The sequence below is a fragment of the Scyliorhinus canicula genome, chromosome 2, assembly GCF_902713615.1.
Source record: "Scyliorhinus canicula chromosome 2, sScyCan1.1, whole genome shotgun sequence".
In the NCBI taxonomy this organism is placed as follows: domain Eukaryota; kingdom Metazoa; phylum Chordata; class Chondrichthyes; order Carcharhiniformes; family Scyliorhinidae; genus Scyliorhinus; species Scyliorhinus canicula.
In genome coordinates this window covers 35,714,302-35,728,290 of record NC_052147.1, presented here as the reverse complement: position 1 = coordinate 35,728,290, position 13,989 = coordinate 35,714,302, and the positions used below count along the sequence as shown (strand labels likewise).

General features: G+C 50.0%; 1 protein-coding gene across 2 annotated transcripts in view; it reads left to right on the top strand.

Annotated features, from left to right (window-relative positions):
* Window positions 1-13,989, top strand: part of zc3h14 (zinc finger CCCH-type containing 14) — a 60,304-nt gene that overhangs the window by 26,800 nt on the left and 19,515 nt on the right. For both annotated transcript variants that reach the window (XM_038776048.1, XM_038776044.1), the window contains exons 10-11: window positions 4,382-4,532; window positions 6,874-7,067. In XM_038776048.1, the coding sequence (XP_038631976.1) occupies window positions 4,382-4,532; window positions 6,874-7,067 (345 nt within the window). The remainder of the gene's footprint in view (window positions 1-4,381; window positions 4,533-6,873; window positions 7,068-13,989) is intronic.

Here is a 13,989-nt window from a genome sequence, read left to right as displayed (position 1 = left end):
TACCTCCCCATCCCTACCTTCTGGGGGCATCATCATCACATTTAACAACCTTCTTGCGTTGGCCGCCAACTGCCTACCCTTAACAAATCCCATCTGGTCCTCCCCAATCACGTCCGGAACACAGTCTTCAATCCTAGAGGGCACGATTTTGACCAACAGTTTGGCGTCAACATTTAGTAGGGATGTCGGCCTGTAGGACCCACATAGCTCCGGGTCCTTGTCCCGCTTCAGGATCAATGATATAGTGGCCTGTGACATGGTTGGAGGAAGCACCCCATGCTCCCTTGCCTCATTGAATGCCCTCATCAACAGCGGCCCCAATATCCCAGAGAACTTTTTATAAAACTCCCCTGGGTACCCGTCCGGCCCCTGGGCTTTACCCGACTGCATGGCCTTCAGTCGCTCTGCTATTTCCTCCAACCCGATCGGGGCCCCCAGCCTTTCTACCAACCTCCCTGTCCATCTTCTGGAAATTCAGCCCCCCTAAAAAGTGCCTCATCCCCTCCGGCCCAGCTGGGGGTTCTGACCCAGTTCTGACACGACCTACTGTAAAACTCCTTGAACGCCTTATTAATCTCTGCTGACTCTTCGACCAGGTTCCCGTCCCGTCCTTTACTTTCCCTATCTCCCTGGCTGCCTCCCTCTTTCTAAGCTGTTGCGCAAGCATTCTGCTGGCCTTCTCCCCATGCTCATAGATCGCCGCTCTCACCTTCCTCAGCTGCTCCACCGCCCTCCCTGTAGTTAACAAGCCAAACTGCCTGTAGCCTCTGTCGTTCCCTTAGAAGCCCTGCCTCTGGGGTCTCTGCACATCTCCTGTCGACCTGCGATATCTCCTTTATCAGTCTGTCTGCCTTCTCCCTATGGGCCCGTATCGAGATCAGCTCCCTTCTAACCACCGCCATCAATGCCTCCCAGACTACCACTGCCGAAACTTCACCATGTCTGAGACTTCCAGGTAGTTCTGAATCCATTTACTCAGCCGCCCGCACACCTCTTCATCAGCTAAAAGTCCCACAACCAGCCTCCAGTGCGAGCGCTGGCTACTCCCCTTGCTAACCTATAGGTCAACCCAGTGCAGGGCATGATGTAATATTGTAACCGCCGAATACCCTGTGTCTACTACCCCTGTCAGTAGAGCCCCGTTCAAAATAAAAACATCAATCCAGGAGTACACTTTATGCACGTGTGAGTAGAAGTAGAATTCCTTCACTCTTGGGTGCCTAAATCTCCATGGGTTCACACCCCCCCCCCCCCCCATGTCTGCTCCATAAACCCCTTTAGCTCCTTTACCATTTCTGGCACCCTGCCCGTCCTTGAGCTCGACCTGTCTAACCCAGGGTCGATAACTCTGTTAAAGTCCCCTCCCATGACCAACTTATGCGAATCCAGGTCCGGGATCTTCCCCAACATTCTCTTTATAAACTCCACATCATCCCAATTTGGTGTGTACACATTCACTAGTACAGCCAGCAACCCCTCCAGCTTCCCACTGACCATAATATACCGGCCTCACACATCCGCAACTAATCTATCCGCCTCAAATACCACTCGCTTATTAATCAGGATCGCGACCCCTCAAGTCTTCAAGTCCAGTCCGATTGAAAAACCTGTCCGACCCACCCCTTCCTTAATCTAATCTGATCAGCTACTCTAAGGTGCATCTCCTGTAACATTATCACGTCTGCCTTCAGTCCCTTCAAACACGCGTGCCCTCTTAACCGGCCCATTTAGCCCTCTCACATTCCATGATCAGCCTAGTTAGGGGGCTCATCGCCCCCTCCCTTCGTCGATCAGCCATCACCTTTCTTGGGCCAGTCTCCAGCCCGCGCCCCACGCATCCACCGGCCCACCCCCAGGCAGCCTCTGCCCTTGACCTCCTTTCTGTCCCACAGCAAACGTCCCTCCCCCATCAGCAGAACATGCCCCCCCCCCCCCCCCCCCCCCCAAGTAACAACACTATGTAAACCAACCCCTTCAACAAGCATAACATCTGCTCACCCACCCACTGCGCATCCGTGAGCTAGCCCCCCCCCCCCGGAGACACATATTCAAAAGAAAAGCAATCCCAACACAATTGCCCGAAAACCCCCCACGAAAAACAAAGAAAAGATCAAACAGAAGATCCAACATCTAACAAAAACACCTCCATCCCCCATCAGTGCAAGTGTAAACTTTAACTCACTCAGCTCTGCAACAGGCCCCAAATCACTACAGAAAGCATTACAGATAATGTCCAAAAAAACAAGAAACTTTTCTGACATGAGCGCTGCAGCAAAGTTCAAAGATCCCATTCCGCCACCAGTTCTTTCCTTCTAGCAAAGTCCATCGTTTCCTCGGGCTACTCAAAATAAAAATGTTACTCCTCATACGTGACCCAAAGGCAGGCCAGATACAGCAGTCTAAACGTCACCTTTTTCTTAAAAAGGGTCGACTTTATCTGATTGAACGCCGCGCTTCTGGCTACATCCGCACTTAGATCCGCAGAATACTGTTTTCCCATTTACAACTCCGTGTCTGCCTGGCCCACCATAAAATACGCTCCTTGTCCAAGTGCCTGTGGAATCTCACCACCATTGCCATCGGGGGGGCTGTTGTCCCACTCGCGGCTTCCTCGCGAGCGCTCTGTGAGCCCTGTCCACCTCCCAAGGGTCGGGAGAACATCCCATCCCCCAGCAACTTCTCGAACATGCCCGCTATGTATGCCCCAGTGTCCGTTCCTTCAGACCCCTCTGGGAGACCAACGATTCTCAGGTTCTGCTGGTGGGACCTGTTCTCTAGGTCCTCCACCGTCTCCAGAAGCCTTTTCTGCTGGTTCTCAGCATCCCCACCTCCAACTCCACCGCAGTTTGATGTTCCTCCTGCTCAGCCAGCATCTTCTCTACTTTTTGGATTGCCCGATCCCTTAACATCCAATCTAAGTTCCAGCCGCGCAATCAATTCTTTAATCAGGTCCAAGCATTCCTGTTTCTGCTTGGCGAAGCCCTCCTGAATAAACTGCATCAGCTGCTCCGTCGACCACTGGGCCGACAAGCCAGGACTCCAGTCGTCCGCCATGCTTTCTCCCGCTGCAGCTTCAGCCCAAGCCTTCTCTGTTCGTCTATTTCTTCATTTGCGAGCGCACCTGGTCCGCTTCTCCATGCACTGATGTAGAAATCCACTCCACACTTGCCTCCACCATCAATTTACCGAATCAAGTCCGATACAAAATCGGGGGCAAAGGTCCTAAGGTCTAACCTGAGCTGGAGCCACCAAATGTGCGACCCTACTCCTTCATAGCCGCCACCGGAAGTCAAATGGCAGCAGTATTTTGAAATACTTTCCATCCTTCATTGTATTTGTAACCTTTGCAATCTTAGATTGTCAATTTTTTTCTTTTGTTGATTCCTCTTCTCTTCCCTCCATCCTTCAAAGTAGGGACTGTAGTGAGGGTATGTCTGTTGCCTAAGAGCCTGAAGCCCTCTCAACTTAGTGATTGTCATCACTCCTTTTTCCCCTGTCATTTCTCTCTGATGCTGGGTTGCCTGGTCCCCTTTCCTAGCGGCTACACACTCAGCAAATTACTCTTGCTTTCCAGAACTCTGCCCCAAAATTAAATTTCCTTTTTTGCTTCCCTCCTTTCTTCTAAGATTTCTTTTAAACTTTAATCTTCAACTTCCTCCTTTATCACTTTCCCCTTTTTGTCTGATGCGTCTATCATTTTTCTCATCACTGTGTGAAGTGATTTATGGTGCATGCTGGAGAAGTATACCTTGTTGAAATAATCCATTTTGAAATCTTCCACTTGAAGTGGGACAATTTATTTTTCCTCCAGACGTGATAAAATGCCAATTTCTCACTACACATGGTGCTGTAGTTCAACAGAATGTGCCATATTGTTCTTCTGTGTGTTATTTTAAATCACTAAAATGCTATTAATGTACTAAGAAATGTTAGATTGAACTTTTTTGGTTGTCAAGACTATGTTAAAAAACAACCTTTTAGCCTTTGACCATGTAAAAATAAACCTGAAATGATTATTTTGTCACATTGTTGGCCAGCAGTTTTCATATATTGTACATTTGTCATTTGTTTGGTGATATCAATACTACTCATCTCCTCAATTTGTTCACAGACAGCTCGGCAGGCAATTATTGCCAAATTTGCGTTCTAAAGTAGCCGCTTAGAAATGTGAGAGCAGTGCATGTGTGATTTTACCCAACTCAGCATATGGCATAATTGAGATTGAGACCCCAGAAAGTGGGAATAAAGCCTGCACCCCACTTTTTAAATAACATTTTGGTGCTTCAGTGTCTTCTATCACCTCACATGTTTTATAGTGTCCAGCTGGAGCGTTTTATCTTTTTGCAAGATTATAGCATATAATAATTTATTGGTTTGACAGTGAAGTCCATAGAAGCAAGACCAGGTGGTGACACACGATCATTTATCTTGAAGAAGCCTGTATTAGAAGGAGTGGAACCACAACTTCAGGGAAAAGTTGCAGTTTACATGGAAGGTGTATCAGCAGAACAGGATCGCGTGGTGCAGGCCAAGTGAGTAGACCTTTCGTGTTTTGCTAGGTTTACGTGGTATCTAGGCAGGTTTGCATTTTCATTATGTTTAATTGTATTTTTTGAAATGCAACTGGTGTTTCATAACTACAGCCAAAATTTTAAAATTATTCCTTCAGTGTTATGATTAAAATGGTTGTCAAGATAGAATCCTAGTCTATTGCTCCTTTCTTTTCCACACCACCATCACATCCCATTTGAAGTCCTCAATGCTCTGATCTACCTACCAGGGTAGAAACTACTCAATAGTTCAAAATATCTGCTGCAGCATCCTGACAGTCCAGTTAGGCAGGGGTGCATTCTCAGTGTCATGTTTAGCACTGCATAAGTAAGTTTAACCATCTCAAAATCAGCAAATCTGCCAGTTCTACATTTCTTATTTCCCTCTCCACCCCTACTCAGTCTACATACGTTGTCCACAGTTACCACTCCTTATGTACCAAGTGCTTATTTCATTTATGAACTACACAGACTGAGTTGCAGCTTCACTTAATCTGAAAGACCTTAATATTAATCTCCAGCAGTAAAGGATCAAAACCAGCTGCTCCAAGTCCGGGCAATTATGCTGATGTCTGCCCAATAACCTAAGTGGGAAGCATTGCCCCAGCTGCCTTTATCCACCCTGAACATATGATACACTGACAAATATAGAGACCCCCAAGTGAAATGGAAGACTTTTCTGCTCTCTTCTCCCCCCCCCCCCCCCTCTCTCTCTCTCTCTCTCTCTCTCTCACACACCCCCTCTCTCACACACTTCCCCCTCTCTCACTCAGTTCCCCCTCTCACACATGCCCACAGACGCAAAGACATGACCTACCAGGGTGATATCTCTTGGGACTCAGGCTGCTAGAGCACAGTCAGACTCATTGCTGTATACAACAGCTTTCAAATACATTATAAAAATAGTTGATGAGGTGGACCATCTTGCTGTCCTACCATACCAAATCTCACATCTCCAAACGTCTTGAGGCCTACTAATGTGGACTAGTCTTGCAAGTTTGCACAAAGTGACTAAAACAATTCTAGTGTTCAAAGGCGGTCAGAGAAAGTGGACATTCCTGCTCTATCCCAGTGGAAGCAACCTGATGAGAATTCTAGTGTCTGCCCTGGAAAGATCCAAAAGATGTGCAATGTAACCGCCTAAATGTAACTTGACAAGTGAGCTGGAAACCACGTCTGCAAAAACAGGGCTATGACAACTACTGGACACCCCAGATAATGCCAAGTGGATGCTGCAATATGCATGTGAGAAAGGCAGACCAATATCTATCTTGTAACATATACCTTGAAATTCTTGCGAACCTGAGTGGATCCAAAACTTGAGAGTTCACACAACACTGGCTTCCATGCTGATGGGCCTGCTTTTTTAGTAAGCAGTTGTTGTGAGAAAAGTTTTTTGCCGACATTGATAGTTCGTACACTGGAGCAAGAACCAAGTGTTCTTTGTGCCTGTAGTGCTAGATTCTCCTAATTTCCACAAACCTTTTCCCTGAATTTCAAAAGTGCAAAGCCTCTTTGGCAGTATCCAGTTACCCACTGAAGAGGAAATATTGAATAAAGTAAGGTGAAGTTGGCATAGTCCCAGATGACTATAGGCTGCCCTTTGAGGGGTAGAGTTGGCTGGTGGTGATTTAATTTGAGGATCGCCATACCTCTGGTGAAGGGTTGAGAAGGGATTCATAAATCCATGAATGACTGAATAAATTATTGAATAGAGCTGGACGGTGTGGGGTTGTCCCACAGTGGGAAACCTCATTGGCCAGCCGGTGTAATGGAGCATCCCGCTGGTGTGGTAAGGCAGAAATGCGGCGGGGCAGTGCATCCCGCCCATATCTCTGGACACGTGGCTATTCACAACCTGCCTTTCCGTCCCCTAACTATAGATTTGTATGGCTGCATGTCTTTTGAACACCATGTATCTTAACTTTCAGAACTTATAAAGTACCTTTTGAAAATGTATATATGCAACACTGTTCTATTCCATAATCTGATCTTCATGAAAAATTCCATTCATTGTACCTGACCTCGTCTTTAAAAATCCTTACTGATTATCTTTCTCTGATTAGCCTTTTTAGGCATCCACAAGAAGAATAAAAGTCTCTAGTGGTTATGTTCATCAGGTGTAAAATCGCTTAAGCAATGAATCATTTAGCTGTTAAAATATCTTCCCCACAGGAATTCTTCAGCTGCTCTACAAAAATATTTTTGTTATACCTATATTGAATCATATTTTTGTTCCTATGTGTCTTGCAGAATATATCATTTTTGAAAAGCTTCATGAACCCTGTTATTAATTATTGTGTGTTTAAAATTTCTTTGGTAGAGATCAACATGACTCTGAGGAATCAAGTCCTAAATTTATTGTGACGTTGGATGGTATTCCGAGTCCCCCTGGATACAGTTCAGAACAAGAGGAGGAGACTGAGCCAATGGAACAAGGTGGTCTTTTGCAAGAGGCTGGAAGGAAATACAGATCATCGATACAGAATATTTCTCAGCCACTGAGGGAGACTGATGGTAATTGTCTAATTATTGAGCAGGCACCAATTTAAAATAATTGGCAAAAGAAACCAAAGCTATATGAGATAAATCTTTCTTTTTAAGTTAAGGGGCAGTTCACGTACCCTGCACATCTTTGGGTTGTGGGGGGGGAGACCGATTCAGACACGGGGAGAATTTGCAAATTCTACATGGACAGTCACCTGGGGCAGTGGTTGAACCCAGGTCTTCGGTGTGAGGCAGCAGTGCTAACCACTGTGCTGCTCCCAAGAAAAATATTTTTGCCTGAGGGTGTAGTGGAGGCAGGGTCAATTGAAGCATTCAAAAGGGAATGTGCACGGTTACAGGGAGAAAGTGGGAGAATGGCACTAAGTGATTTGCTAATTCGGAGAGCTGGTGCAGACATGATGGGCCAACTGGTCGCCTCCTCTATAACAATTGAGACTGGTTTTTAGAATTATTTTTAAAAGAGCATGGAAGTCCAGACTAAGGAGATGCTGTTATACTCATCAGGTCTGTTTCATTTTCATAAGCCACAAAACCTGTTAATTCAATGCCTCTACTAATTTATTTCCTTTCCTTTACCTCCTGAAGGAGAAACAATGCTTTAATAGCTCTATTACCCTTGATCTTCCTTAACTAATATTAATTTTGCTCCATTTTAAAAAGTTTATTGATCCTGAATTAATTTTCTTCCCTAGAAATCTGAATTATGCAAAAGAAATGCTGCCAGTGAAAAGTGTTAGCAGCAGAGTTTTAGATTAAGTTTGTGAGAGATAAGGTCAGCCAGGAGAACGCTGGCGTAGGAGGTAACAGAAGCAAGGATGGGGCTTTGAACAAATAATGGGTGATGGCAAAGAGTTCTGCAGATGAGAGTACGTGATCCTTATGATGAAGAAATCAGAAGCTCAACTCTGGTCATATTGGAAGCTGAGGTTGCAGCAGTCTGGTTCAGCCGGAGACAATGGCTGGAGAGTGAGATGGAATTGTTAGCAAGGGTATAGGTAAATTCTGTCACCCCAGTGTTTAGCTGGAGCCCGTTGCAGATTATCTACAAACAGTCTGACAACACAGAGGAAATGGAGAGAGAAAGATTGGCAATAGAGGGGTAGTACTGGCTGTCATCAACATGCACAATTACATGTCTGCAGATGTTGTGAACGGACAACATGTAGATAGGGACATCCATGGATTGATCTTAGCGGGACTTGGTGGGGTTGTGGATGAGGTGATAGAAGAAACAATTAAAGAGAAACTCCACCCCCAATTAGTTAGGTAATAGTGAAATCGAACAGTAGCCGTCTGGACAATGGAAGAGAAGCATTGTAGGAAAATGGTATGGTTGATCTTTTTGAGTGTTGCAGAGAGGAGGAATCATTCATTACAGTAAAGAACTAACATTTATGGTCAGGGCTAATGCAGCCCTGTGGCAGGACAGAAACATAGAACATAGAACAGTACAGCACAGAACAGGCCCTTCGGCCCTCGATGTTGTGCCGAGCAATGATCACCCTACTTAAACCCACGTAACCCGTATACCCGTAACCCAACAATCCCCCCATTAACCTTACACTACGGGCAATTTAGCATGGCCAATCCACCTAACCCGCACATCTTTGGACTGTGGGAGGAAACCGGAGCACCCGGAGGAAACCCACGCACACACGGGGAGGACGTGCAGACTCCACACAGACAGTGACCCAGCCGGGAATCGAACCTGGGACCCTGGAGCTGTGAAGCATTGATGCTAACCACCATGCTACCGTGAGGCCCAAACCTGATGATTGGTTCAAACAGGGGGTCATGGTTTGCAAGGACAGAGAGGTTAAGTGTAGATTTATTAAATTGCCTGGGTCGGGATCAGGAAAAGAATTTGGATGGTAAAAGAAAATCATGACCAGGGATCAGGCAGTGAACCTTGTGTACAAAGTGGAGTTGGCAAAAGCATGTGGGGTGATTGTCATGGTACTAGAAAGGAAGGACCAGGGCAGCTAGAATTTGTGGTTAGCGTTTTGATTACTGGGCATGGGGAATCAACTGAATGGATAGTCTTGATATAAGAGACTGGGTTTCGACTTCCGGTGTGCACCATGGAGTGAGTGATCACACAGAGGCAGCTCCTGCCCAAGGTTACAGAAAAGAGCTCTTTTTTGGGCGGCAAGGGTTGGAATTTCGATGAAAAGGCGTAGGTGAATGTTCGAGGAGTACTTTCCCCCAGGAATAGTATGTTTCTTGGTTATCAGACCCTCAGAAACAGTGCAAGATTGGGCTGAAGCAGCAGCAGACAAAAGCCTCTGCAAGCATGCAGGCGGGGGAAGGGCCAGCTTAGAGGCCTCAAGCTGACTTGAGGGCCTTTATGAAAGCTGAATTCTAGCAGCAGAGGGAAGAACTGTGAAAAGATCTCACCAAAGCCATTGAAGAAGCGGGGACGGACTTCCGGTAGCGGTGATGCGGAGCTAAGCCGCACGTTCAGTGGCTCCCGCTATTTTCGGCTCGTATTTGGGGCTCTTTTAAGGGCTCGTAGTGGTGCTGTTTGGATTTTTCCCCGTGTGGGAACACTCCTTCTCAGATTTTCCACCAGTGGATGGCCTGGACTAGGAATGGAGCGGTCAGAAAATTGGCTTTGGAAACTTCCGGTTGCGGCTATGCGGAGCTAAGCCGCACCGCAGCTCCCGCTACTTAAGGACTTTTGGGCCGATTTGAGGGCCCCAAATGGCGCTGTCTCGACGAATCCCGGTGGGGGAGGGTGTCTAGAGGAGCATTCCCCATAATTTATGGTGCTCACCCGGAGTGGGGAAAGGAAAAAGCTGCAGCAGCTCCCCAAGAAAAGCGGGGGAAGAAGGACAAAATGGCGGCCGGCGGAACACCCGAGGACTGGTGGAAGTGGGCGCAGGAGCAGCAAGCCTCTCTTCTGCGCTGTTTTGCGGAGCTGAAGGCTGGGTTGCTGGACTCCCTGAATGCGACTACCAACAAGCTGCTTGGGACACAGGCGGCCCAGGAAGTGTCTATTCGGGAGTTGCAGCAGCAGGCCGCTGAGCGGGAGGAGGAGGCCGTGGTCCTCGTGGGGAAAGTGGAGTTGCACGAGGCACTTCACAAAAAGTGGCAAGACTGCTTGGAGGAGCTGGACGTTCGCACGAGGCGAAAGAATTTGAGGATCCTGGGCCTGGCGGAGGGGTCGGATGTCCCGTTGTACGTGACCACGATGTTGAGCTCGTTGATGGGAGCGGGGTCCTTCCATTTGCCCCTGGAGCTTGAGGGAGCTCACAGAGTGCTGGCCAGGAGGCCTAAGGCAAATGAACCCCCGCGGGCGGTGCTGGTGCGGTTCCATCGATTTAGTGACCGGGAGTGTGTGCTGCGCTGGGCCAAGAAAGAGAGGAGCAGCAAGTGGGAGAATTCGGTAGTGCGAATCTACCAGGACTGGAGTGCGGAGGTGGCAAAGCGGCGGGCCGGGTTCAACTGGACGAAGGCGATGCTTCATGCCAAGCAGGTCAGATTTGGAATGCTGCAGCCTGCGCGTCTGTGGGTGACATATAAGGACCAGCACCACTACTTCGAGTCCCCGGAGGAGGCATGGGCCTTTGTACAGGCGGAGAAGCTGGACTCGAACTAGGGTCTGGGGACATACTATGGCCGTTGCTGTTTTCGCTGTTGCTGTTCTTCAATTTTGACACGTGTTTTTTTTATGCTGGTTTTCTTTTTGCTCTGTTTCCGGGTGGGATTGGGTGTGGGGTATGTGGGGAACGTTGGGGGTATGTGCTTTATATGTTCTCTTCTGTACGTGGCTGGGGGTTGGGGTAAAACTGGATTTTGGGGAGCTGCGTCAGAAGGGTGGGGTGTGGCAGTGTGAAAGCGCGGGCTTTCCTCTGGTTTCCCGCGCTGTGGGGCAGGGGGGGCGGAGCTGGAGGTGGGGGCGTGGCCTCTACTGGTTTTCTTTCCCGCGCTGAAGCGGTGCCAAGGAGGTGTGGCAAGAGGGGGATGACCCCATGCCGGGAGGGGATGGGTTTTGGCGGGAGCTGCCGGGTCAGCAGAAGTCAGCTGACTCACGGAAGTACCATGGAGGGTGCGTCGCGGCTAGGAGGGGTCCTAGCCTTGGGGGGGTGGGGGGGATATCGGGTTGCTGCTAGAATGGCCAGGAAAGAGCTGGTGTGGGCCGGGGGGGTAGAGGAGAGGCGTTATCGCCATGGGGAACGGGTCAGGCGGGGCGAGCTGGCCTGGGGCGAGCAGTCGATAAGCTATGGCTAGCCGGCGGGGGAGAGGGGCGGGTTGCCCTCTGATCCGGCTGATTACCTGGAACGTGAGGGGGCTGAATGGGCCGGTTAAGAGAACTAGGGTATTTTCTCATCTGAAGGGGCTGAAGGCGGACGTGGCTATGCTCCAGGAGACCCATTTGAAGGTGGCGGACCAGGTTCGTCTGAGGAAGGGGTGGGTGGGGCAGGTTTTTCACTCAGGATTGGACGCGAAGAACCGGGGGGGTGGCGATTCTGGTGGGGAAGAGGGTGGCGTTCGAGGCGGCTGAGGTGGTGTCGGACAAGGAGGGCAGATATATTATGGTGAAGGGTAGGCTGCAGGGAGAGAAGGTGGTGCTGGTTAATATATATGCCCCGAATTGGGATGATGCCGGCTTCATGAGGCGCTTGTTGGGCCGCATTCCGGACCTGGAGGCAGGGGGCCTGATCATGGGGGGAGACTTTAACACAGTGCTGGATCCCCCACTGGACCGGTCCAGTTCAAGGACGGGTAGGAGACCAGCGGCAGCCAAAATGCTGAGGGGGTTTATGGACCAGATGGGAGGGGTGGATCCCTGGAGGTTTGGGAGGCCGAGAGCGCGGGAGTATTCCTTTTTCTCCCATGTCCATAGGGTCTATTCCCGAATAGATTTTTTCGTCCTGAGCAGGGGATTGATACCGAAGATGCAGGATGCCGAGTATTCGGCCATAGCGATTTCAGACCATGCTCCGCACTGGGTTGATCTGGAGATGGGGGAGGTGCGGGACCAGCGCCCGCTCTGGCGCCTGAATGTGGGGATGCTGGCTGATGAGGAGGTGTGTAGGAGGGTCCGGGGAAGTATTGAGGGGTATCTTGATACCAACGACACGGGGGAGGTCCGGGTGGGGATGGTCTGGGAGGCTCTGAAAGCAGTGATCCGGGGAGAGCTGATCTCCAGGGAAAGGAGGGAGAGGAAGGAGAGGGAGAGACTGGTGGGGGAGCTCCTGGACGTGGACAGGAGATACGCGGAGGCACCGGAGGAGGGGTTGCTGGGGGAACGGCGTAGTTTGCAGGCCAAATTTGACTTGTTGACCACCAGAAAGGCGGAGACACAGTGGAGGAGGTCGCAGGGCGCGGTATATGAGTATGGGGAGAAGGCGAGCAAGATGTTGGCGCATCAGCTCCGCAGGCGAGATGCGGCTAGGGAAATTGGTGGAGTGACGGATAGGGGTGGGAATGTAGTGCAGAAGGGGACAGAAGTAAATGGGGTCTTTAGGGACTTCTACGAGGAACTGTACCGGTCGGAACCTCCGATGGGGAGAGGGGGGATGGAGAGCTTCATGAACAGGCTATGTTTCCCAAGGGTTCAAGAGGAGCTGGTAGAGGGGCTGGGGGCGCCGATAGAGTTGGAGGAGCTAGTCAGGGGGATTGGACAAATGCAGTCAGGTAAGGCGCCGGGGCCGGACGGGTTCCTGGTGGAATTTTATAAAAAGTATGCGGATCTGGTGGGCCCCCTGTTGGTGCGAGCCTTCAATGAGGCATGGGAGGGGGGGGCTTAGCCCCCGACGATGTCGCGGGAACTGATCTCTCTGATCCTGAAGCGGGATAAGGACCCCTTGCAGTGTGGATCATACAGGCCTATCTCGCTCCTCAATGTTGACGCTAAGTTGCTGGCGAAGATCCTGGCCACCAGGATAGAGGACTGTGTGCCAGGGGTGATACACGAGGATCAGACAGGATTTGTCAAGGGACGGCAGCTCAACATGAATGTGCGGAGACTGCTAAATGTTATTATGATGCCGGCAGTGGAGGGGGAGGCGGAGATAGTGGTGGCGCTGGATGCGGAGAAAGCGTTTGATAGAGTTGAGTGTGGGAGGTGCTGGAGCGGTTCGGATTCTGGGAGGGATTCATCAAATGGGTGAGGCTGCTCTACGCGGCTCCGATGGCAAGTGTAGTTACCAATGGAAGGAGATCGGAGTACTTTAGGCTCTACCGTGGGACCAGGCAGGGGTGCCCCCTGTTCCCCCTTGCTCTTTGCACTGGCGATTGAACCTTTGGCTATGGCGTTGAGGGAGTCAGGGAGATGGAGGGGTCTGGTACGGGTGGGGAGGAACATCGTGTATCGCTGTATGCGGACGACCTGCTGTTGTATGTGGCAGATCCAGAAGGGGGAATGCCAGGGGTGATGGAGCTGTTAGCGGAATTTGGGGGCTTCTTTGGCTATAAGTTAAATTTAGGCAAGAGCGAGGTATTTGTAGTACCCCCGGGTGATCAGGAGGAGGGAATTGGGAGACTCCCATTTAAGAGGGCAGTGAAGAGTTTCAGATACCTGGGGGTGCAGGTGGCCAGGAGTTGGGGGACTCTCCATAAGCTTAATTTTACCAGGCTGGTGGAGCAGATGGAGGAGGAATTTAAAAGGTGGGACATGGTGCCGCTATCGTTGGCGGGTAGAGTGCAGTCCGTCAAAATGACGGTTCTCCCGAGGTTCTTGTTCCTTTTTCAGTGTTTGCCCATCTTTATCCCTAGGGCCTTTTTTAGAAGGGTGACTAGCAGCATCATGAGCTTTGTTTGGGCGCATGGGACCCCGAGGGTGAAGAGAGTCTTCTTGGAGCGGGGTAGAGATGGGGGGGGGGGGGGGGGGGGGGGGGCTGGCGTTACCCAATCTCTCGGGGTACTACTGGGCGGCCAATGTGTCGATGGTGCGCAAGTGGGTGATGGAGGGGGAGGGGGCAGC